We start from the raw sequence: 27,399 nt of genomic DNA on the forward strand, positions 1-27,399 counted from the left end.
TTTTTTTTACAGAAATAGAAAAAACACTCCTAAAATTTCTATGGAACTACAAAAGACCCTGAATACAGAAAGAAATCCTGAAAAAGAATAAAACAGGAGGCATCACACTTCTTGATTTCAAGCCATACTGTAGAGATATAATAATTAAAACAGTATGGTACTGATATAAAAACAGACAAACATATCAATGGGACAGAACTGAGAGCCCAGAAATAAACCCAAGTATATATGAATACTTGAAAAGGGGACTATGAATATTCATTGATGAAAAGATAGTCTCTTCAGTATATGGTTTTGTGAAAACTGAATGATTTTGAATGAATGGTACTGAACCCCTATCTTACACTTCTCAGAAAAATCAATTCAAAATAAACTACATACTTAAATGTATGATCTGAAACTGTCAAACTCCTTGATGAAAGCACAGGGGAAAAGTTCCTTCACATCAGTCTTGGCAATGAATTTTTCAGGTGACCTGATACCAAAACAGGCAACAAAAGCAAAAATCAACAAGCGGGACTATATCAAATTAAAATAGCTTCTGTGGAACAACAAAATGAAAAGACAACCTGTAAAACATGAGAAAATATTTGCAAGCCACCTATCTGATAATGGGTTAATATCCAAAACATATAAAGAACTCATATGATTCAACAGCAACCCCCCCCCCCCAAAACAATCCAATTTAAAAATAGGCAGGGGACCAGAACAGACCATTTTTCAAAGCAGACACACAGACGGCCAAAAAGTACATGAAAAGGTGCTCAACAACACTACTCATCAAGGGAATGCAAATCAAAACTACGGTGATCTCACACCTCTCAACTTTTAAAATACATATTATAAAAAAGACAAGAGGTAACACTGGCGAGGATGAGGAGAAGAGGGAAACCTGATGCACTGCTGGCGGGAATGGAAATTGGTGCCACTAATGGACAATGGCGTGGAGTTTTCTCAAAAAATTAGAACCAGAGCTATTAATACCATGTGAAAAAGTGAAAGTTTAGTCACTCAGTCGTGTTAGACTCTGCAACCCCATGGACTGTAGCCTGTCAGGCTCCTCTGTCCATGGAATTCTCCAGGCTAGAATACTGGACTGGGTAGCCATCCTCTTCTCGAGGGGATCTTCCCGACCCAGGGGTCAAACCCAGGTCTCCTGCACTGCAGGCAGATTCCTTACCACCTGAGACACCATATATGATCTACCAATTTTATTTCTGAAGTCACTATCTTGAAGATATCATGCAGCATTATTCACAATAGACAAGACATGGAAGCAATCTAAGTGTTCATCAACAGATAAATGGATAAAGAAAATGTGATATACACACACCACTTTAAAAATGAAGAAAATCCTAAAACAGATTCACTGATTTGGGTGGAGGGTGTGTGGGGTGAACTAGGTGAGGGGGATTAAGAGATACAAACATCCATTATAAAATAAATAAGCCACAGGGATGTAATATACAGCACAAGGAATATGGGTAATAGTATTATAATAACTTTTCATGGGGACAGATGGTTATTAGATATTATGACCATTTCATAATGTATGTAGTAGTGAAAGAGTTAGTTGCTCATTATGCAAATGTCAAATCACCTGAAACTAACAATATTTTTAGGTTAACTATATTTCAATTTTTTAGAAAGGGAAAAAATGAAGAAAATTTGCCATTTGCCAAAACATGAACAGACCTTGAGAGCATTATGGTAAGTGAAATTAAGTCAGATAAACAAACACTATAATCTCACTTTTATGTGGAACCTAAAAACATAAAATTTGTAGAAACGAGAGAGTAGGATTGTGGCTGGCAGGGGCTGAGAGTTGGGGAAATGGGGTGATGCTGGCCAAAGGGTAAAAGTTTCAGTTATAAAATGAGTAGCTTCCAGGAATCTAGTGTATAGCATGGTGACTATAGTTAATACTGCATCACATATTTGATAATTGCTATGGGAGTAGAGCTTTAACATTTTCACCATGAAGCACTGGTGGTTAATCTCTCAGTCTGACTCTTTGTGACCCTATGGACTGTAGCCCGCTAGGCTCCTCTGTCCATGAGACTTCCCAGGCAACAATACTGGAGTGGGTTGCCATGTGCTTCTCCAGGGGATCTTCCCGACTGAGAGATCAAACCCGGAACAACAACAAAATGGTAAGTAAGCGAGGTAAAGGATGTACTAACCTTACTGTGGCAAGCATTTCATGGTATATGTGTATTAAGTCATCACAAAGTTACACAATGCTGTGTGGAAATTATATGTAAATAAAGCTGGGGGGAAATCTCAGAAGCAGCTAAGAAGTATAGTCAGGTATAACAGTAAGGAAGATTCAAGGCGGCTACAAAGTCCATGAGACTACAAAGACTTGTCAGGACCACGGACAGCTCCATGCCAACCCAGTTTCCTCTGTCTTTAATCCCAAGAGGCCAAAATTTATACCAAGATGCAATATTCTTAAGATTATACCTGGTGGCCACTTAAAAGACACACAGAAAAGAAATACCTCAATTATTTATGATACAGAGTATAGGCATATGTTCTTCATGGCCAAAATAAAGTTGCTACCAGCAGAAACACATCATCATCACCATTATTCCTAACCTCACACCAAGGGACTGGCAAGGGGTCCCTAACTTAAAAAATCTATTAAGCCCAAGCAGGCTGAGGAGGGCATCCTCAAGAGGAACTGGACACCAGCCCAAGCAGGATGAGGAACATGTCCATGCTGGGGTGGGGCAGAAGATATGAAGTGGTCACTTAGTGTGGGGAGAAAGAATCCAGATGGGAAGCTTGATGAGGGCCATCAGGTCCTGCCTGAGCAGAATGAGGAGGTGTGGCCTAGCCTGGGGTACAGAGCCCCTGGGCAGGGTCAGGAAGATGTCCTGCTGAGGGCACTGAGAAGGAAAATAGAATGGGTTATCAGAGACTTAGTAGGGTGAGGGCACCCATTCATAGGATGGGTCAGTAGGGGCTGTCAGATCCCAAACAGGGTAAGGAGGCTGTTTTCACTGACGAGTGATGTACTGTGGGGGTGCCACAGCCAAGCCTTGGCATGCTGAGAGATCACCCATGCACTGGTGGGGGTGAGGGTGCAGATTGCTAGGGGTGACCGAGGTTGAGCACAGTAAGAGCTTCTCTGCAGGAGGAGCAGACACAGGAATTTGGAGCCTGAGTTTGGGGAGGAGGGTGTGAATATGGAGAACGTGATGGCTGCAATGGATACTGGTTACACACAAAGGGATTGATCAAATTAGTGCATCAAGGACGGTAGAAGGCGTCTGAGTGTCAAAGAAAGTAGTTACAAATTAGAATGAACCCTGCTGTGTTGAACTGGAATTGATTCTCTCAGTGTGAATGCACGACTTTTAATATATAGACATAGAAATATATATAAATATGTACATATACATATATATTATAGAATAACAGAATATTTTATTTCTTATATCTATGAAAGAGCCATGAAAGATATGTAAGACAGTTTATATTGTATGAGTCAGTTTCATTGAATTAGACAAGCCAAGTTAGATCATGATGGTGTGATGACTGACCTTGAGCCAGACATCCTGGAATGTGAAGTCAAGTGGGCCTTAGGAAGCATCACTACAAACAAAGCTAGTGGAGGTGATGGAATTCCAGTTGAGCTCTTCCAAATCCTGAAAGAGGATGCTGTGAAAGTGCTGCACTCAATATGTCAGCAAATTTGGAAAACTCAGCAGTGGCCACAGGACTGGACAAGGTCAGTTTTCATTCCAATCCCAAAGAAAGGCAATGCCAAAGAAGGCTCAAACTACCGCACAATTGCACTCATGTCACACGCTAGTCAAGTAATGCTCAAAATTCTCCAAGCTAGGCTTCAGCAATATGTGAACCATGAACTTCCAGATGTTCAAGCTGTTTTTAGAAAAGGCAGAGGAACCAGAGATCAAATTGCCAACATCCACTGGATCATGGAAAAAGCAAGAGAGTTCCAGAAAAACATCTATTTCTGCTTTATTGACTATGCCAAAGCCTTTGACTGTGTGGATCACAACAAACTGTGGAAAATTCTGAGAGAGATGGGACTACCTGACCACCTGACCTGCCTCTTGAGAAACCTATATGCAGGCCAGGAAGCAACAGTTAGAATTGGACATGGAACAACAGACTGGTTCCAAATAGGAAAAGGAGTACGTCAAGGCTGTATATTGTCACCCTGCTTATTTAACTTATATGCAGAGTATATCATGAGAAACACTGGGCTGAAAGCACCACAAGCTGGAGTCAAGATTGCTGGGAGAAATATCAATAACCTCAGATATGCAGATGACACCACCCTTATGGCAGAAAGTGAAGAAGAACTAAAGAGCCTCTTGATGAAAGTGAACAAGGAGAGTGAAAAGGTTGGCTTAAAGCTCAACATTTAGAAAACTAAGATCATGGCATCTGGTCCCATCACTTCATGGCAAATAGATTGAGAAACAGTGGAAACAGTGGCTGACTTTATTTTTTTTGGGGGGGGGGCTCCAAAATCACTGCAGATGGTGATTGCAGCCATGAAATTAAAAGATGCTTACTCCTTGGAAGGAAAGTTATGACCAACCTAGACAGCATATTAAAAAGTAGAGACATTATTTTGTCAACAAAGGTCCATCTAGTCAAGGCTATGGTTTTTCCAGTAGTCATGTATGGATGTGACAGTTGGACTATAAAGAAAGCTGAGCACAGAAGAATTGATGCTTTTGAACTGTGGTGTTGGAGAAGACTCTTGAGAGTCCCTTGGACTGCAAGGAGATCCAACCAGTCCATCCTAAGGGAGATCAGTCCTGGATGTTCATTGGAAGGACTGATGTTGAAGCTGAAACTCCAATACTTTGGCCACCTGATGCGAAGAGCTGACTCATCTGAAAAGACCCTGATGCTGGGAAAGATTGAGGGGAGGAGGAGAAGGGGACGACAGAGGATGAGATGATTGGATGGCATGACCGACTCAATGGACATGAGTTTGGGTAAACTCTGGGAGTTGGTGATGGACAGGGAGGTTGGGCATGCTGCGGTTCATGGGGTCGCAAAGAGTTGGACACCGCTGAGCAACTGAACTGAACTGATATGGTATGAGTGTAAAATTAAAGCTTCAAAATTTACTTTTTCTTTCATATTTTATAACAAGTCCTACCTGTAATTGCAATGCGGGAGACCTGGGTTCGATTTCTGGGTCGGGAAGATCCCCTGGAGAAGGAAATGGCAACCCACTCCAGTATTCTTGCCTGGAGAATCCCGTGGACGGAAGAGCCTGGTGGGCTACAGTCCACGGGGTTGCAAAGAGTCAGACACGACTGAGCGACTTCACTTTCACTTTTTCTTTTCACTTTCCTACTTGTAAATTCCCTTCATGGCCCACTGCCTCATTGTGGCAAAGGGGCTTGTATAACTCAATGAAGCTATGAGCTATGCCAGGTAGGGCCACCAAAGATGGATGGGTCACAGTGGAGAGTTCTGACAAAAATGTAATCCACAAGAGGAGGGAACGAAAACCACCCCAGTATACTTGCCATGAGAATCTCATAGACTGAATAAAAAGACAAAAAGATATGACACGGAAAGAAGGGCTACTGGAAGGACTGATGCTGAAGCTGAAGCTCCAGCATATTGGTCACCTGATGTGAACAGCTGACTCATTGGAAAGTCCCTGATGTTGGGAAAGATTGAGGGCAGATGAGGCCATGAGAGGATGAGATGGCTGGATGCCATGACTGATGCAATGGACATGAGCTTGGGAAAGTTCCAGGAGATGGTGAGGGACAGGGAGGCCTGGTGTGCTGCCAGGGCATGGGGTCACAAAGACTTGGGAGATGGCTGGGCAATTAACAATGTTTCTATATTAGTGAGACTATCTGTATCAAAAGGCAGAACATTTAAAAAAAATTATCCACGTAGAAAGTTAAGAGGAACCAAATGAATTGTGAATATAGTGAACTCTGGGCTGCTGCCACAAGAAAACCAAATTAAACTATTCTTATGCAAAAAAGAGGTAAAAGGTGAAAAGAGTAGTGGCTGATATAGTAGTAACGTAGTGATGATGATGATGATATTGGCATAGCTAATATTTACTGAGGGCTTACTGAGTCCCAGGTAATGTGTAACTACTTTACACAAATTAAAATCTTAAAGACATTCATCACTAAGGCATTAGAACAATGATGATTTCAGTTTAAATGTATAAACACCTTGAACTTCAAATTTCCTTTTTTAAATTTTAAAATGGTAATAACAATTCTCTTGTGCCACAAAACAGACTATTTGAAGATTAGTTCTGATTCAAAATTGAATGTTATGAATAATTTAGTGACAAATGAAATAGCAAAATAAGATTTATGTGTTCATTAAAATATGAATATAGAAGGATATTTCTGAGAGTCTTAATGGAACTTCATAATGAATTCCCAAGCTATCAAGAGTTATTTCACATGATGTTATTACTGTTGTTTTTGTACATATCCTCACAGAGCATTCAAAGTAGTTCCCAGGAAATGAAATGTTACTAGAAATAGCAATGCCTTTTATTTTACTTCATCACAATGTGTCCTATTATGGAACAAAAAAATTTTTAATGCTATTTTCATTCTCTACCTATGTAACTTTACAGTCTGAATTTCAGGATTGTCCAGGTGGGACTACACTATAAAGACAGCCTTGAAGACAGTTATGAGGTCCTTGGCATATTTTACAAAACTTATGTTCCTAAGAGACCACTGAAACCCAGGAAATGCTAAATTTGTCAATTTCTGAAAATTTAGTTATAGTATCTTCAGTGCCACAATAAACTTTAAGTAAACTGAATCCAAAGAAAATCTAATCTATAATATTCTAGGTTTTATACATAGTAAATACTTTTGGCAAAACAGTTTTTCTTACGGCCATAAGGTCTTTAATTCCCTTTAAAATGTTTCTCATCTCTTTCTGTTCTCAAAATATGTCAAGCTTCTAATGAGTCAAGGAGATAAATAATTTTAATATTTTATAATATACCTGAAATACAAAGCTTTAAAAGAAATCAGTCAGTGGAACTTAATACTTACTTCAGTATGCATAACTATTTCCTACCTATTCTGGTAGTATTCTGGCCTACCTCAAAATAATTTATAAAAATCGAATTCTCTTTACAAGTATTTAAAACTTTTTGTGTCGATGATTTTGAACTAATGGATTCAGAATTGAGAATCACGATTTTCAGAATTTAGTTCATCGCCAATTAAGCATGTCAGAAAGACATCAACTGTGTGAAGCACGGAACTCAAGGCTCCTGAAGCGATGCACAGAAAAGTGTGCCTGATTCTGAGGTATTATCAAAGCGTCTGAAACAGGATGCCACCAATGTTATGTTCAATCACTAAAGTTTTAGTGAATTTCATTTTCAAGGAATTTAAATAAACATTATGTTGGACACGAGCTGGCTGTCTCCCTAGCATCCATCCAGCACTTCCTTCCAGGAGTGAAGGCTCTCTCTCTCTCTTTCATTTCTTGGTTTGGGAAGTGACCCATTGCTCAGCTCTAGGGTTAAAACTAATCCGTGCAGCCCGTCACTGTAGCCATAGTGACTGGTTCTGAATGGGCATGTATCCTAGGGAGACACATGAAGAGAGCTGCTATAGAAAACTGATGATGAAGTTGACATATGGAACACAGATTGGGTAGGGAAGTAGAAAGAAACTAGGCCCTTCGTGATCCTAGTGAAACTAAGTCACTGGATGAAGCCATGCCCGAAGACACACCCGCCATCTGAATGTTCCCTTACTGCTCAAGCCATTTTGAGTTTGTTGCATTCTCTTGCAACTGACAGAATCTTAACTGATGCAAACATTTACTCAGTGTAATCACTGGCTCCTCATGGGTCATTTCAGTTAATGAAATCAAAGTGTGGGATTTTCTGAAAAGGCATCTTCTCTTCATATTTTTACTATCACATCACTGATATTTTGTTATAATTCTACTCCTCTGAATTATTTTTTGAATGCCCAAAGAACATACATTGGTAAATATTTGAAAAGGAAACCAAAGACAATAAAAGATAAAGAGATCTGATGAAATACAACAAAAAAAATTATGTATCCTTTGAACTGACCCTAAAGTAAACACCTTATGTATTTTATTATTAACATTTTCTATATAAGTGGTCTTTAAATTTGAATGTAGTTAATGACCATGTGGGGAATTTGTTTAAAATAAAAATTACTAGGCTGCTTCCCAGTGATTCTGGTTTGGTGGACCTGGTGTTGAGCCCCCAACTTGATGTGAATGACTGTTAGAACTCACTCTGAGAAATTTTGCTTTTAAACTACAGGACTTATTGAGAAGAGGGTTAGGTATTTGATTTGCTCTAAAATATTTAAATATTTTAGATTTTAATTTTGCATTTTAAACATTCATTTTTTGGAGTGGCATTTATAATATGTATATAAAAATATGAAACAAACCCAAAGGTTAAAAAGTCTAAGTTCTTATTAAGAGAAGATGAAAACAATTAGGGTGAAGGGAAGAAGAAATGCTTTATATGAGGGATAAACTTTTTCTTGCTTTAAGAGTATAAGACAGCTGTTTACTATACAGACTACATTTATATATCCACTTTGAAAATAATTAGTGGCTATATACATGATCTGATCATCAGATTTTAAATACGCAATACTGCATACTTGGAAAGAGAGGAAAATGTAAAGGAGAAAAGTTTCATTTTACACATATTCTTCCAAAATATATGAACTCATGAACGTATAAACTTGAAGTCAGCTACCAGAACTCCTGGTAGTAAACCACAGCGAATACTGTCAACTGTCCACTCAACAGTCACTCTCTATCTTTTTATTTCTCACTTGGAGAGCTTGCCTCTCACTGTGAAGACTAAAATGCCAGACACTTGCATTTCTAGTCTCTCTTGCTGAGGCTAACACAATTTAGTAAACTGTTCAACTGCTCTGAGTTGTGACATTTTAGGATCAATAATGAAATAACATTTTATAATTCATTCTAGGATACAGGATTGTAAAAGATGCAGAAGTAAATGATGAGAAATATCCAAGAAATGGAGCAGTTCCAAAGGAACAAAGTTTGAAAAGAAATGGTACAGAGTAAAACAATGAGAGAATCCTCCTTTTCATGAAATCATTTTGGTTATGATATATTCTCAGCAGGATACCAGTGTTAATCATTAAAAAGCATTTTTAGTTTTCATTTCTGGATCTATTTTACATTTTTTTTCCTAAAAATTACAATCTTGACATTTAGGGATTCTTAGAATTATTACTTCTAATAAAAACAAATTTCATGGGAGTAAAGACATTAAAAATTTAAAGTAGGTCTATCAACACTCATAGACAAATCCAACCATCTTCTAGGTAAAATTTAGTCTTATATAATGATAAGGTTCCAAAGAAGCAGAGGAACCAGAGATCAAATTGCCAACATTCACTGAATCATGGAGAAAGTAAGCAAGTTCCAGAAAAACATCTACTTCTGCTTCATTGACTACTCCAAAGACTTTGACTGGATCACAACCAACTGTGGAATATTCTTCAAGAAATGGGAGTACCAGACCACTTTACCTTTTTCCAGAGAAACCTGTATGTGGGTCAAGAAGCAATAGTTATAACTGGACATGGAAGAACTAACTGATTCAAAATTGGGAAAGGAATATGAAAAGGCTATATATTGTCATCCTGCTTATTTAACTTCTGTGCAGAGTACATCATGCAAAATGCCAGGCTGGATGAATTACAAGCTGGAATCACGATTGTCAAGAATAACATCAACAACCTCAGATATGCAGATGATACCACTCTGATGATAGAAAATGAAGAACTTAAGAGCCTCTTGATGAAAGTGAAAAAGGAGACTGAAAAAGCTGGCTTGAAATTCAACATTCAAAAAACTAAGATCATAGCATCCGGTCCCATCACTTCACGGCAAATAGAAGGGGAAAAAGTGCAAGCAGTGAAAGATTTTATTTTGGGGGGCTCTAAAATCACTATGAATGGTTACTGTAGCCATGAAATTAAAAGATGCTTTCTCCTTGGAAGGAGAGCTATAACAAGCCTGCTGCTGCTGCTGCTAAGTCACCTCAGTCGTGTCCGACTCTGTGTGACCCCATAGATGGCAGCCCACCAGGCTCCCCCGTCCCTGGGATTCTCCAGGCAAAAGAACACTGGAGTGGGTTGCCATTTCCTTCTCCAATGCATGAAAGTGAAAAGTGAAAGTGAAGTCGCTCAGTTGTGTCCGACCCTCAGTGACCCCATGGACTGCAGCCTACCAGGCTCCTCCATCCATGGGATTTTCCAGGCAAGAGTACTGGAGTGGGGTGCCATTGCCTTCTCTGATAACAAGCCTAGATAGCATATTAAAAACTAGAGACATCACTTTGCTGACAAAGGTCCAAATAGTCAAAAATATGGTTTCTCCAGTAGTCATGTACAGATGTGAGAGTTGGACCATAAAGAAGGCTGAGCACTGAAGAATTGATGCTTTCAAATTGTGGTGCTGGAGAAGACTCTTGAGAGTTCCGTGGACTACAAGGCCAACACACCAGTCAATGCTAAAGGAAATCAACCCTGAATATTCATGGGAAGGATTGATGCTAAAGCTGAAGCTCCAATACTTTGGCCACCTGACGTGAAGACCCGACTCACTGGAAAAGACCCTGATGCTGGGAGAGGTTAAAGGCAAAAGGAAAAGAGGGCGGCAGATGATGAGATGGTTAGATAGTATCACTGACTCAATGGACATGAATTTGAGCAAACTCCGGGAGTCAGTGAAGGACAGAGGAGCCTGGTATGTTGCAGTCCATGGGGACACAAAGAGTTGGAGAGAACTTAGTGACTGAACAACAAGAACAAATTGATAAAGTAGAGAGTAACTAAATACACAGACTGTGGAGCGATGGACTGAAATTCCTACTCTGCAATTTACTGTGCAACCCTAGGAAGTTCAGTTAATCTATTATGCCTGTTTGCTGTAAATTGGGGCTAATAGTACCTATTATCTATCTTCAAGGGTAATTGGGAGGATTAAATGACAGCAAGTACTTAAAACTGTACCTAGCACATGGACACACCACTCAAGTTGAAAGTAAATGAATGTTATTTGTTTTAACTTCTTTTACTAATGTAACTATTTTCAGAGATTATAAATTAAAATTATTTTAACTAGAATTAAACCCTAGTTATAACTGACAGTGTCCTTGTAAAGCATGGACTACTTAGATAAAATTTTTAGAACCTGAAAATTTAAAATCTGAGATCTCCTTTTCTAACATTAACACTAAGCCTTTGCTGTGACCTGTGTCAGTCAGGGCTCAGTGAAGGAAAAATAAATGACTTCAGGTATTTTAAGAAAGAGATTTAATTCAGTTAAGTTAGGTGCTTACAGAACAGTAGGGAGAGCTGGAGGAGCAGAGTCCAGGCCGGTCCTGCAGGAATGACTCCTTAGAACACAGAAAAACTGACTCACCAAAGGATCTACTACATTTACCAAAAAGGTGGGGGATACAGTATGAGTTGAAAAATGTAACTATTTGAGCTTCATTAAGGGATCAGGAAGTCATCACTGCCATTACAATTACTCCTTAGCATCCACGAAGCTGAAAACTAGCTATTAGAATGTTGCTAGAGGGGAAAAAAACACATCTTCCCTTGAACTTGCCTGCCCGCAGCAGCAGGAAGATGGCTTCTGTCTCACTTCCACCTTGCAAATCGTTCATGAATGCATCTAATTGGGAGAACCTGATTAGCATTCAGAACTCTAGGGAATCTGAGAGGCACATCCTCTGAAGCACAGCAAAGTAGAAAAGGTTGGGATACTTGCAGATTGACTCTGGGGTAGTCAAAGTCCCTGAAGTACCTTTTTCTCATTGGTAAAATGGGGATAAATAATGATACTCATAGTGGGCTTATGATGAGGATTTAAGAAAGCAATAAAAATGATTCTTTTGCAATTTTGAAGCCTTATGTTTCCAGCATCTAGCATTGCAGCTGAGAAGTCTGATGTCATTCTGATCATCATTCGTTTTTTTATGTTACCTGGGCCCTTTTAGGATCTTCCCTTGATGTTCTGAAATTTCACTATGACGTGTCTAAGTCTGGATGTTTTCATTGCTTGTACAGGCTCTTTATTTGGACACTCAAGTCCTTCAGTTTTGGCAAATTTTCTTGTATTTTAATACAGCTTCCTCTCCTCTGTTTTTTTTTTTTTTTAAATGATCCACCTTTTAGTCATATGTTAAATCCTGTTACATATTGTCTCTCTTATTTTTCTTCTTTTTTTGGTATTTATGTCTATTTTTTCTATGCTTTTTTTTCTTCTCTATTTCTGGAAATTTCTTATTTCTATCTTCTGACCAATGGATCAACAAAATTTTTCTGTAAACAGCCAGACAGTAAATAAGTTTTTCTTCACAAGCCGTATGACCTCAGTTACAACCAGCAATCCACTTCTGCAGTCCCAAAGCGGCCATGGGCAGCATGTAAACGACAGGGGTAGCTAAGAATTCTCATCACAAGGAAAAAATAAATTTTCCATTTCTTTAATTTTGTATATATACAAGATGATATGCACTACACTTACTGAGATAATCATTTTATGATGTATTTATGTGAGTCAACTCAAAACGCTGTACATCTTAAACTGATAAAGTACTGTATGTCAACTGTATCTCAGTAGAACTGGAAGAAAATTAAGTAAGGTTAAAGAATAAAAAGAATATGTGACTGAGACCGTATGTTGTGGCCTGTGCAGCCTAAACAAAGTTAACTTTCTGGTGCTTTACAGAAAAAGTTTGCCCACCTTCGCTTTAGACACCTGAAATGTCAGTGGAAGCAGCATATCAATCTTGAGCAGAAGCTTTAAGAGGTAAGGATTAGTTTGCTACGTCTTCTGACAACCAGCAAAGTTTCAAGAAAGAACCTCCCCTCTCAGTTTGGACCCCAGAATGAAGACAACGTGGAATAGCGCCAAAACTGACCCAAAATGGACATGCAGCACAAGTGAGAAAGAAACCTCTGCAGGGTATAAGGCACTGAAGGTTTCAGGGTTTGTTATCTCAAAATAAACTTGCCTAAGACCGCCTTGCAAGTTTTGCTAAAGTAATAAATTACTCTATGTGCCTGCACTTCTTTAAATAATATTTATAATTCAGACTTCTTAATAATTACTCAACATATATTTCTAAAAAGTTGGATCTTAAAAACATTCAAGGCTTGAATTGTATCTGGTTCCTAAAAGAATTATTTTCCTAGTTACTTGCATGGTTGGACTAAGTACTCTTTGTATTGTTGGATCAAAGCACTTCTACTTTCCTCTTCCTGATTGCAATGTTCCTGCTGATTCTGAAACTTGAAAAACACAATGTAATAAATTTTTAAACAGCATTAGCCAAACTTTGTCTAATGTTCTTAAATTTTTTAACATTTAAAAGTTCCTACTCTGTGCCAGATGATATTCTTTACATGGATAACTTTTTTTTTTAATCATCCCTGTTTACAAATGAAAAAACTGAGACACACAGAGGTTGCGTATTCATCTGAGAACAGACAGTAGGGAAGAAGTAGGGAACTAAGACGTGTTCTAGGGATCTCATAATCTCTATGTTCTTAATCCCTATGCTGTATCCACCCGCTTAAATGCAAATATAAACTTGATCTTGAAAAATCTAACAATTTCAGCATTAAAACTGTAAGTTTCCACTATCCAGTAATTCTTTTTCTATAATTTAATTTTTAATTGAAGGATAATTAAACTTTACAGAGTTTTGTTGTTTTCTCCCAAATATCAACATGATATCCAATAATTCTTAAACTTTTTATAAGAAACCACACATGAGCTAGTATAAAGAAATAGTTTTAGAACTTGAATATAGCTTAAGGAACAATGACAGCTTTCAATTCTAAGAAAAATATATCCCCTCCAATAATCTAATATAAAAAACGTACTTATAATACATGCTATTTTCCATCAACTAAATGGTATCATATTCCTTTAAAAATGAACCAAATTAAAGTTTATTATTTTTTTTAAATCAGTTTACTTTTTTACTGTAGAACGTGGATATATTGAGACATATAACTTTGAGAATACAAATTACATACTTTGATTATATAACATGAGATAATTAAAACTCTATGTGTGCCAGACTTAAGTCTTCAGTTCCAGTTAGTTCTACTAGCTTTTCTCTGCTACAAAAGAATATAATTAGTATGAATCATCAATTGCCCTAAAGTGACAGACTATAAAATGAACACTGTTAATAGGTAAGACACAGCCTATGTTAACAACTCTAGGTCTAAGATACAAAAATCATTATTTTTGTAAGACCAGAGGGTATCTTTAAACTATAAAACAATAAATAATAGCAGAATGATTAAAATAAATTAAGAATATGTATTTTATTTCAGAGTAAGGTGGTGCTAGTGGTAAAGAATTTGCCTGCCAATGCAGGAGATGCAAGAGACGTGGGTTTCAATCCCTGGGTTGGGAAGACCACCTGGAGTAGGAAATAGCAACCCAGTCCAGTATTCTTGACTGGAAAATCCCATGGTTAGAGGAGCCTGGTCACAAAGAGTCAGACACGACTGAGTGACTTAGCATCAGTATGAGCCTGTCCTAAACCTGAATGCAGTATTTCTTAAGTTCATATTTCACTGTAAGAATATAAATGCATCAAATGTAAACTGCTTTTTTAAAATTAAATTTCAGAAAAATGCTTTTGTAATTAGTATTTATCAGTTCTCTTTAGATTCCCACTGTATGCCTAAATAGCCATTACCTTGGAAAAGCATCATTAAACCCTGTCAGTGAAAGTTGCTCAGTCATGTCTGACTCTTTGCAACCCCATGAACTATACAGTCCATGGAATTCTCCAGGCCAGAATACCAGAGTGAGTAGCCTTTCCCTTCTCCAGGGGATCTCCCCAACCCAGGGATCGAACCCCAGTCTCCCACATTGCAGGCAGATTCTTTACCAGCCGAGCCACAAGGGAAGCCCAAGAACACTGGAGTGGGTAGCTTATCCCTTTTTCAGGGGATCTTTCTGACCCAGGAATTGAACCAGGGTCTCCTGCATTGCAGGCAGACTCTTTACCAATTGAGTTATCAGGGAAGCCCAAACCCTGTCAACCTCAAAATAAATGTCACAGCAGATAAAAACCACAACTCTTTTGGAAGGAGCATTAGGAATACTATTAATCCAGATGAAAATACTTCAAACAATATCATTAGTACTGTTTTTGTAATAAAATATATTTGTGTGTCTATAATTATTCAAAATTAGTATCAGCACTTTAATATTTTTTCCCAGTGAAGAACCTACTAAAATATCTGTCACAACCTTAAATGCAGAAATCCTAGAATTAAGGATTTTGGTTTTGATTCACATTTGCCCATTAGATTCTGCCCTGCTGTATAACATTACCACAGTGAGGAGAATGAGTAGGAAAAAATAAAATGTTGCCTCTGTTTGGTATTTCTTTTGTTTGTAAAGGGAAGGCCTCAAGGACAAACTTTACTTTTCTAGCTTATATTTGAAAAAAATAATACAAAAACAGGAATGAAGTATGAGTTGGTTCTCGGTAGTTTATAGTTTATTTAGCACTTGGATGGTTCAGCTAAATGAATCCCAGCTAATATGCTTCATGCTTTTCATTCCCCACAGTAGATATTAAAAAAACAAACGATTTTAGTCACTGGAATTTCAGTTTCTCTCACTCAATTTTTCTGCATGTTCAAAATTTCTTGAGACTTAACATTTAAACTTGACTTCTTTATAAACTAAGTTTAAACGTAACATTTAAAATAAGACTCTGATTTAAACAAAAAGCTTCTGTTTATGCTATACTTTAGCTTCTCCTTTTCACTGAAAGATTTATCTGATTAACAATTCTTCATGCGAGACTAGGGTTATTGCTCTCTACTAATAATATATGCTCACTTACTTTCTCTTTGAATGTGAAAGTCACTCAGTCATGTCCAACTCTTGCAACCCCATGGACTATACAGTCCATGGAATTCTCCAGGCCAGAATACTGGAGTGGGTAGCCTTTTCCTTCTCTAGGGATCTTTCCAACCCAGGGTTCACCCAGGTCTCCTGCATTGCAGGCAGATTTTTTACCAGCTGAGCCACATGGGAAGCCCAAGAATACCGGAGTGGGTAGCCTATCCCTTCTCCAGTAGATCTTCCCAACCTAGGAATCGAACTGGGGTCTCCTGCATTGCAGGTAGATTCTTTACCAACTGAGCTATCCAGGAAACCCTTTCTCTTTGATTAACTGTCTCTAACTAGGCCTATAGCTATTTAGTTTTATACTAAAGTGAGCCATGACTCACATTACTGTTAATATCCAGGGAACTGAATTGCATACATGCAACTTTCTCCTTGATGCAGAAAATTTTAACTGGGATCATTAGTTTATCATGAAGTATTTATTTTAAATTACTTTATGGTAATCTATGTTGAGAAAATGAAGGTTTTTATTGACAATGGCAGTGTGTTAATTGTAGTGAATATGAAAATTGGTGAATGATGCTGGGAAAGATTGAAGGCAGGAGGAGAAGGGGACGACAGAGGATAAGATGGTTGGATGGCATCACCGACTCAATGGACATGGATTTGGGTGGACTCTGGGAGCTGGTGATGGACAGGGAGGGCTGGCGTGCTGCAGTCCATGGGCTCGCAAAGAGTCGGACATGACTGAGCAACTGAACTGAACTGAAAATTTTTTCTTTTAATTTTATCTTGGAGTATATAGTTGAGTAACAGTGTTGTGTTAATTTCAGGCATAAGTTTTAAAAGTTATTTGCTAATAGAGACTCACGTATGATTCTTAGAGGAACACACATTTCAATGATGAAGTCTGAGCAGTAATTCATCTCTCTTAAAAATAATAGTACAAATATCAAACTAAATTAATTCAATCCATTAGTATAAAGAGAGGCTCTTCTTGAGACACAGGGATTATAGAAATTAAAGGCTGAAAATACAAGGGTCTAAAATAAGTTAGTCATGAGGAAAGTTGATCACTCTTAAGACACTGTGGCATAACACTCCTGAATGAGAAATTATATAAGCATTTATGTCTCTAATTAGCCAATCATGATTTAAAAATGAAATAATTCCTGCTATGTTTCTATTAATTACCCTGAGGTACATATTTATTGAATTCCAGGTCACAAAATATTCCTAATAGAGCTGTTTAAAGCATGCTGCTGGGCTTCCCTGGTGGCTCAGTGGTAAAGAATCCACCTGCCACTGCAGGAGACACAGGTTCAATCCCTTGGTCAGAGAGATCCTCTGCAGAAGGAAATGGCAACCCACTCCAGGATTCTTGAAATCCCATGGACAGAGGAGCCTTGAGGGCTACAGTCCATGGGGTCGCAAGTGTTGGATACAACTGAGTGACTAAACAACAAGAAGTGAGCTGATACCTATCAGGGAATAGCGTTATACTGAACTTGGTAAGACTTTTAAAATGATTCAGTTTAGCCGAACATGTCAATGAATCAATTTCACCTATGTTCTAGGATGTATGAAAAACATCAAATAAGGATAACAAGAGTATCTATTCTCCAAGTGTTTAAATTCTAGAAAGAAGATAAAAAATAAGTTAGAGAACAAGAAAACACGTTGACTAGCTGCAAAAATCAGCATTAGGGGCAATAATTGAGAAATATTATATACCATATGCACCTACTCACCCATCCATCCATTCAACATTTATATAGCAATAATCAGTACGGGGTGGGGGGGGGCTTACTTGCTGGGTCAGTTGTAAAGAATCTGTGTGCCAATGTGGGAGACCCAGGTTTGATCCCTGGATTGGGAAGATCCCCTGTAGAAGGAAATGGCTAGCATTTCCTATGCTAGGAATGCACTCTAGCATTCCTGCCTGGGAAATCCCATGGACAGAGGGGCCTTGCAAGCTATAGGCCATGGGGTTGCCGAGTTGGACATGGCTTAATGACTAAACAACAACAACAACCAGTACTAGAATATTTGATTCTAGACAGAAAAGATCAACTAATTTAAATTATATTGGACATAACTGAATAAATTTTCATAAAGATTATATTTAAATTAGACTTTAAAGGAAATTTGAGATTTAAATAGACTCAAATTGCGATTAAGTGAAGTTGCTCAGTTGTGTCTGACTCTTTACAACCCCTGCCTGCCAGGCTCCTCCATCCATGGGATTTTCCAGGCAAGAGTATTGGAGTGGGTTGCCATTTCCTTCTCCAGGGGATCTTCCTGACCTAGGGATCAAACCCGGGTCTCCTGCATTGCAGGCAGACTCTTGAACATCTGAGCCCCAACAAAGCTAGCTCATCAAATTATGATTGGGAATGACATTTTGGTATAGTGTCAGTTCAGTTCAGTCGCTCAGTCATGTCCAACTCTTTGCAACTCCGTGTGCAGCCCGCCAGGCTTCCCTGTCCATCACCAACTCCCAGATGTAAATGAAACAAATCCCTGATGATATTGCCATCTCTTTTACTTTAACGTTCATTCTATTGGGTTGGTCAAAAAGTTGGTTTGTGGTTGTCCATAAACCTGAATGAACTTTATGGCCAACACAATATACTCACGTATTCTTGGCACTTCCTCTCCAACATGAACTTCCATCATGTTCCTCCTCTTCAGAATCTCCCCGCTGTGCCTTTGGGTGCTCCTGATTTATGATAAACTCCTCCAGAACTTGAGTTTCTTCTCTGAACCCTCAACACCTTTAACTGAATTCCAATTCTTCCCTGAGAGAGTATCATTCTCCACAGTCTTTTCACCCTGGTTATTCTCTCACACCTAAAGTGCCTCAGAGTCAGGCAGCAAAGTTCTCTGCTGCTTTCGCAGACACTGTTCCTCTAAAATCATGGAAAAGAATAACAATTTTCCTTTAAGGCGCATGTCATTCTGTCTTCATAGTTATTCTGTCTGAGACATTTCCTCTTCATTCCCTGATCATTTTCTCTTTGTTTCTTGAGAATCACAATCCTTGATTAAATCCTATTTTATACTTCAATTTCAGCCACCATCTTTTATGACTCTCATGGGGATAACCCATCCAAGAAACTGGCCTCCTTTAACCAACTGGTCCGTCTCCAGTGTCTTTACCTTTCATTCCATCTCAGCTGCCTACTGTTATGCTTAGTCGCTCAGTCATGTCCAACTCTTTGTGACCCCATGGACTGTAGCCCACCTGGCCCCTCTGTCTATGGGGATTCTCCAGGCAAGAATACTGGAGTGGGTTGCCACGCCCTCCTCCAGAGGGTCTTCCAACCCAGGGATCAAACCCAGGTCTCCTGCTGTGCATAGATTATACTAATTAAGTACTGTCTGTACAGGAAGGGTTGTATGTTTATGAAAGAAAGAATAAAGTCTAATTATTAATAAATCACAATGAATATGTATATTATTATTAATAAATTTAATAAGTTGAATAAGAAATAAAACTTGAGAGGGGAAAAGGGAAGAGGCTATTTCAGACAACTGTAATAGAGAGATTACTATATGGTATCAAAAATGCATGTGAAGAAAGTAACTGGGGTTATATTAATACACAGGAAAATGAAAGTGAAAGTTGCTCAGTCGTGTCTGACTCTTTGAAACCCCATGGACTAGGAATTCCCCAGGCCAGAATACTGGAGTGGGTAGCCTTTCCCTTCTCCAGAGGATCTTCCCAACCCAGGGATCAAACCCAGATCTCCCACATTGCAGGCGGATTCTTTACCAACTGAGCCACAAGGAAAGAATGTCATATAAACAAGTTGAGAGTAAGAGAAAAGTTCAAATTATGAGAGGGATACACCATGGTGGGCTTCCCTGGTGGCTCAAATGGTGAAGAATTTGCCTGCAATGCAGGAGACCTGGGTTCAATCCCTGGGTGGGGAAGATACCCTGGAAAAGGGAATGGCAACCCACTCCAGGATTCTTGCCTGGACAATTCCATGGACAGAGGAGCTTGGCAGGCTACAGTCAGTGGGGCTGCAAAGAATCAGACACGACTGAGCAACTAACACTTTCACACCACGGTAGGAAGGGTAGCTAACAACACTCTAACTATTGAGTATAGCTTAAGAAATGAGTATAGCAAGTAAATACCATACCATATGGCTACGTCAAAGTTTCCAGTCGGTTCTTATTTGAAATCACTGGAAGCTAACTCTAAGTGATACAGCAATTTATTAAAGGGACTGGGGTGACGAGAGAACCAGGCTTATGGTTAAGCTTCTCAAGAGCAAAATCTGAAATCATACTGCGGAACTGAGCTGGGGAGGAAATTTGCTACTGCTCTTACTGCACACTTGAATGCCAAGGTCTTTTCTTTTCTGCAATTATTACTTAACATTGTTCAGCACCAATACAATTTCTGCAAGAGCAAAACTATTTCAGAATTACTACTGACTCGTTATCAGATTCCTCCACCATCAGCCTCATGAGAACATGAATTGAGTGCAGCATCTGCTTCTCTGTTCAGTCTGTGTCGAGGTTTCCTGGAGGTGAGTATGAGTGGAGTGTCTAGTTAACATGACTCCCGCCCTAGCTACCAGTGAGACTGGGAAAGTGAATTAAACAGCTTAACTGAGGGAGGTGGGAATATTAGTTGGGACTTCCTCAGCCATAAGAAGGTTGCTGAAAAATTATGAAGAAGTGAGAAAACATAATAAATGTCCACAATTAACGCTTAGTCACATACTAAGTATACAAAACTCACCTAAAAATCATTACCTTCCTCCCTAATATATATTAGTAGAATCAGAGAACAAAGTGATAGGTAGAACCTTAGAGATAATTTCTTTTAATTCCCTCATTTTACTAACAAGAAACCTGATGCCAAAAATTATTAGATAATTTATCCAAATGCACTCAATTAGTTAGTAGGAAGAACACGTGCTTTTTAACCCTTTGTATATTTTCTACTGTTCACTGATCAAATTATACGCTTATCTTAGTGTTAAACTTAAATCTTACCCGAAAGGAAACTCAGGGCTTACTTCTCAGAAAGTTAGTTTGGTGATACTGGTCATTTTTCTCTCAATGTATTGTTTGGATCAGTTTCTGAAAAATTAGCTATAAAACTAAATTCTTTATGCAGAATTCTAATTTTCTATTATTACTCATGGAAATGAACCATAATTAAGCTTCAAATATGCTTTAACCAAAGTTTGTAAATTTTTTGACTAGATTAGAAATTTCCCTTGCCAAAAGGCTAATAATTATCTTTCAACAAGAAGAAATTATTCAAAAGCTCTAAGAATAAATGTTTAATTATGAAAGTACCTCTCACTCATATATTATTACATCTTACAAAAGTGGAGCTAAAATCACCTAGGTGATCTACAATCACATGATTTCTTTACACAGTTAATACCAAAACTTCAGCAAAGAGAACATTAACTAGAGAACAGCCAGAATATATACATTCTTTTAGTCTTTTATTTTTATGACAAGAAAACTGATCGAATTTGGAGTCTTAACCTCGCAATTGTCAAACGCTAGCTGTTTTTGGCACAGAAGCTAAAAACAAGCAATGAGATTTCGAGCAGGTGGAGAAAAAAGAAGACAGAGAGCGTAACAATTCAACACAGGCACAGACTTTAAGAAGCAGCAGAGACTTTGAGAAGCATGGCAATGCGGAGAAAAAATTCTCTATGAGCAGAAGATAAATTTTGTTCAGATTCAAACGTTACGTCTTAGATGTTATCTACTTAGCACTTTTTTCTTTTTGTGAACACTCCACAGAAATTAATTGTACTGGTTGTCAGAAATATAGAAATACAGAATTAAGTTTAGGCCAATACATGTAATGGAGGTGTGTACAGAAATCATTTAGTTTGGTCAGAGGAAAAAAAAAAAACATGTTAAAAACATATTATTTTGTATGGCTTCATTTTCTTTGTGAAAAGTATATAATTAATACAGAATTGGGAACAGAAAAGTCAAAGCAAATAAAGGAACACAAAATACATACCTCTTGATGATACAGGCATTCTCTTCTAATATAAATCAGGTATTTCTATACATAAGAATTCATTTTCCACAGATTAACTAGTAACCCCTCAGACCAGATAATGAGAAAGTTTAAAAAATCACAGTAAGAATTACAGAATATTTAGTTTTATTAAAAAGTTATCTTTTCCCCTCTGAAATAGTGCTTGCATTATTTTTTTTCCTGCTCCCTTCTGAAAAACTGCTGGCATCTACAGTAATTCTAAAATTTAAAGTGAAAACAAGCTATCAATTTATCCAATAAAGGATAAATATTATCTTAAGAACCCAGAGAGATACACTAAATTATGACCTTTTGGTTTTTAAAGATGCTGAAATCATCTAGTTGAAAAGGTACGGTTCTACTGGGGATGAAGGTCCCATGAGATCAAATGCTGCCGGTAGAAGTTCAATTAAACTAATCTTGGACTTAACGCTTGACATTTAAAAGCTTAGAAACAACTCTAAAATAGTATAGTTTCATTTTAATACACAGATTTATTTCAAACCTGTGTATTTATGGGTAAAAATACTTCTTATTCAACTGTAAGAGGACTAAATATAATTCAAAATTTCTATTTATAGCATATCATGGATTTTCTCATAATCTAAATAGCTATGTGGCATAGTATATCTTCTTGGTTTAAATAAGTTGTGCAGCTCTCCTGTGACTTTCAATGCCTTGTGGCAATTTAGTTTAAAATACAAAGAGAGACAGACAGACAGACAGACAGGGTATGTGATCAGAACCTGGAGGAAAAAAGAGAAAACGGAGAAGAGCTTATAGTACTAAACACAAATATTCTCCCAGAAACACCGTAAAATCTTTGTTTTAAAAAAAAAGTAGAAAGTATAACAAGGGCAAGGTTTTTTGAACCCTTAAAGATAATTTCACAGCCGTTCTGGAAAGACAATCAGTTATGACCGAGGCAGCAGCATATACTCTGTAAGAATAAATAATTTCTATAGTATATCAAATAAGATATGGGGCTAGATAGTTGTTAACATATCAACCTAGATTTAACATGGGAAGAAAACAATAAATGCTCTAAACAGTTCAGATGATGTCATAATCAATCATCTAATACATGTTTAATGAAGGAATAAATATGTAAGACATCCGGCCAGGCTCTGTGAACATAAAACACATAAATCATATATAATCTTCAAGGGCAACTTTTATAGATGAGAAAAAGTTATACCTACCTATCTAGGACTTAGAAATTTTGTAGGTATGATTACCATGGAAAAAAATAGGCTGAGAAAGTTGTTGGGTTGATCATAGATTTTAAAAATTGTGTATATTATATACCATGACATAAACTGTATTTGGGCTATTTGAGCAGATACTCACAGAATGATTGTAAGAAGGTTCCAATATCACAGGTAATGACATTTTCCCTTGAAGATTCAATTTTGTTAAATAAAAAATCTTTTCCCCCACAATCTTTTCTTTTTTCATGCGGTGTATACCATACAGTCTAAACCGAACTGCATAATTTCCAATCATCTCAGATTCAACATGATTAAATTTGAATGTTTCTGTGAAGACAGGGCATGGTCCTCTCTGGATGCTGGTTTTTGCTCTCTGTTTCTTTATAGGTAGAAGAACAAGGTGTACTTGCCATGAGTTGCCACCTGTCCTGTTATATGTTGGGATATCTGTGACAGCTGTCACTGTTACCAGAAGCTTCTGTTCTTGTGAGTCATAGTCAAAAGTCACATCCAGGGTACCATATTTAGCTTCTGGCTCAGGATCAAAAGGTTTAGGAAGCTGTGAAGACGATCCTTGAGCTGACACATCCTAAGAAAAGCAAATTTAAATGTTTTCAGTTTTTAACACCATTATTTAATTCAGCATGTAAATAAGTACCTGGTATTTCTTTAGAAGGATGATATGAAAACTGTTTTGATTTGCTATCGTAAAGAAAGTAATAATAATCAACAGCCAACTACAATCAAAAGTTACTCTTTTGAGGCAGAATAACGTAAGTTAAACTCAAAAACTTAGTAAGTAAAGACATGGAATAGTCACCATTACAATTTTGAGAAAGTTGGCTGTATGTTTTTAATGTGAGAAATTGAAAATATACATTTCAAGGTGTATCTCTGTTCTTTTTGTGAAAAAAAAAAAAAAAAGCTAAATTTTTAATGTTATAAACAATACAATTGACAGCTCAATATCAGGTTGGAGAGAAAGAGAACATGAATAGAAGTATAATGCTATTGAAACATTTGGTTCCAATTTCAGATGTGTCCCCAAATGCCCCCACCTGTATTAGAATGTTAACATATTTAGGCTTAAAAGTCAATGGAAAGGTGAAATATGAAAGTATAAACACAAAAGCCTCAAAATATTTAAAGCCAAATATTTATTTTCCATAACACACACACTATTTCAATTTTTAACTAGAATTTCAAAGTATATATTATTTTTAATACTAATTACTGTTGAAAATGGCAGGATACATACTTCAAAAGTTAAAAAAGGGTTAAACTGTATATTTTAATTGTAAAAGAAACTGTACCCACTTTGATCATCTTAAATTCCTGCTAATCTAACTATCTGGGATGTAATAGTTTCAGCTAGTTACTGAATAGTACCAAATTCAGCTCTCAGACTTTTCAGCTATACCACTTCACCCCTTCAAGTATTTTAACAAATCAAAGGTCCGTCTAGTCAAGGCTATGGCTTTTCCAGTGGTCATGTATGGATGTGAGAGTTGGACTATAAAGAAAGCTGAGCGCCGCAGAATTGATGCTTTTGAACTGTGGTGCTGGAGAAGACTCTTGAGAGTCCCTTGGACTGCAAGGAGATCCAACCAGTCCATCCTAAAGGAGATCAGTCCTGGGTGTTCATTGGAAGGACTGATGTTGAAGCTGAAACTCCAATACTTTGGCCACCTGATGTGGAGAGCTAACTCATTGGAAAAGATCCTGATGCTGGGAAAGATTGAAGGCAGAAGGAGAAGGGGACAACAGAGGATGAGATGGTTGGATGGCATCACTGACTCAATGGACATGGGTTTGGGTGGACTCTGGGGAAGCCTGGCGTGCTGTGGTTCATGGGGTTACAAAGAGTCAGACACGACTGAGTGACTGAACTGAATTGATAGCTGATATGGCTATGCAACTCTGCTCCAGCCAATGGGAAAGAGAGAGAGTTCTGTATAAACCATCCAGATCAGGTCTGCAGAAGAAAGTACCTGCTCTGCACTCTCTTCTCTGTCACTCTTCCCACAAGCAGATACACACAGAGGATGTGTGGGTCAGTTTGGACCAAGTAGATTAGATCAGCACCCTAGGGGATGACAGTGACTAAAAAGCATGAACTGGGCTGATGGATGATGATGTTGTCAAATGGTCTGTCAAACGAAAGGCAATCTTCCATGGCTTTGTATTTGATGTTATATTTGTCTCTTTGTTTTAGGACCTTTGTTGTTTAGTCACTCGGTTGAGTCTGACGTTTTGCAACCCCCTGGACTGTAGCCTGCCCGGTTCCTCTGTCTATGGGATTTTGCAGAGAAGAACACTGGAGTGGGTTGCCATTTCCTTCTCCAGAGGATCTTCCTGACCCAGGGATTGAACCCGCACCTCCTGCATTGGCAGGTGGATTCTTTTCTACTGAGCGAACTGGGAAGCCCAATAGGACCTTAACATGTACCTAACTATTGCACCTACTATGTGCCTGGCTGTATTTTAGGTGGCAGGATGCACCAGAGAATCAAAAAGACACAAGTCTTTGACCTTATAAATCTACATGTCTACCTATGAGGATTCAACTGCTATCATGTATGGAAGAAAAGATGACAAGTGAAGAATTCTTTAGGAGCAGGAACAAACTCTCACGGGGGAACTCATTTTTTTATGCAGTATGATTAGATCGGTATAAAAATATTCATACTCTGTTACACTGATAGTTTAGAGCAAGATGTTTTAATACATGTCACTTCATAATTGTAGATGATTAGTTATATTAATTTATTTTTCAATTAAATATTTTCTAAAATAGTGTCATGACAGCTAAGATTGTCAAGGTAATAAATATTTTTATAAGGTCCCAGAAGGCTATTTCTGAATTTTGTTTCTCTTGGTGCCTTCCTATTTTTTTTTTCCTGGGCATTCTGAGAGCTCTCATGAAACTGGGGGTTAAAAGGGTGGGCCCTTTAGAGATAAAAGCTACTATTTGTATTCTACAAATAGGTAATTAGACAACAACTCCTCTTTTCAAGGTTCTGAGCCAAAGTTGTAAATAATCTTTAGCAACAGGTTATCAACACAGTTAATGAACTCCTTGCCTGGCAAGCCTGTGATTCCTCCTTGGTCCTCTCCCAGTTCAACTGTGTATGGAGATAGATAAGCTCTAAGAGAGCTGGAGCCTGGACTAAACCAACAGGAAGGTAAGAATTTTCTAGTTGGTAAATAATATTTATTAAAGGAATGGTGGTAGGCAAAATAAACTCCAAAAGACACAAGAATCAGTTTCATACTAACATAGGCTATCAGCATTGAAGTATTCAGGTGACATGCATTTGCTGTAGTTTGAATATATTCAGTTTTGCTGTAGAAGACACAAATACAAGCAGGATAGGGGAGACTCCTTATAAGAAGTATTAACACAGAGAGCAAGCTTCTGAAATACGGGCAAAACTCAGGCTCTGTTAACTATAGATAACAGGTAAGGAAGTAACTTGAGAGACACAAGCAGAATTCAGAAGATGTGGTAAATGTAGATAATAACTAAGTTAATCACTTGCAAGATATGCTCAAGACAGAATAAACAGAAAATAGGACAGAACAAATGACTATTAGCTATGGAAAGGGACAGAAAGCCTAAGCTATGATCAAGTCACCTCTGGGCTGACAACTCTGCCACCCATGTGTTCTATGTAAGAAATGCAGATAAAATCTGTGTCTAGTAGACTAACTGCAAGTTTCTATGGTGGCCAGGAGGATGCCTTCCCCTGCATGTCTCCCATAAAACCAGTATGGCCCTGGGAACCCTTGTTCAAATCTCAGCTTCTGTCCCTGTTACCAGGCCATAATTAGGGAATGCTAATAGAGCAGAAATAGTGTAAGACTGGACATAAGGACACTATGTCAACTGGGATCCACACAGCGTGGTCCTGCCACCTGTACTTACTGGCATCCTATCCTAAGGGTGTTCTCCTACCTTATCTTGCTCCTCTTACTTCTTGCTTTATATCTGAAATAGCTTAACACACACACACACACACACACACACACACACACACACACGCATATGCACTCACACATACACACACCAGGGTAATCTGAGCATCTTAATTCAGTCTGTTTTGAGTCCTCTGGGATTGCTTGCCTGGTGGTGTACTTGGAGGGAACCAATGCTTCAAAGTAATTTCCCACACTATGATTCAGGTG

The 27,399-nt window shown here is 38.0% G+C and overlaps 1 protein-coding gene across 3 annotated transcripts in view; it reads right to left on the reverse strand.

Annotated features, from left to right (window-relative positions):
- Positions 1 to 27,399, reverse strand: part of SYT14 (synaptotagmin 14) — a 198,232-nt gene that overhangs the window by 40,836 nt on the left and 129,997 nt on the right. For all 3 annotated transcript variants that reach the window (XM_055583090.1, XM_055583091.1, XM_055583089.1), the window contains one exon: positions 23,351 to 23,800. In XM_055583090.1, the coding sequence (XP_055439065.1) occupies positions 23,351 to 23,800 (450 nt within the window). The remainder of the gene's footprint in view (positions 1 to 23,350; positions 23,801 to 27,399) is intronic.

The sequence above is a fragment of the Bubalus kerabau genome, chromosome 5, assembly GCF_029407905.1.
Source record: "Bubalus kerabau isolate K-KA32 ecotype Philippines breed swamp buffalo chromosome 5, PCC_UOA_SB_1v2, whole genome shotgun sequence".
NCBI classification, from domain to species: Eukaryota; Metazoa; Chordata; class Mammalia; order Artiodactyla; family Bovidae; genus Bubalus; species Bubalus kerabau.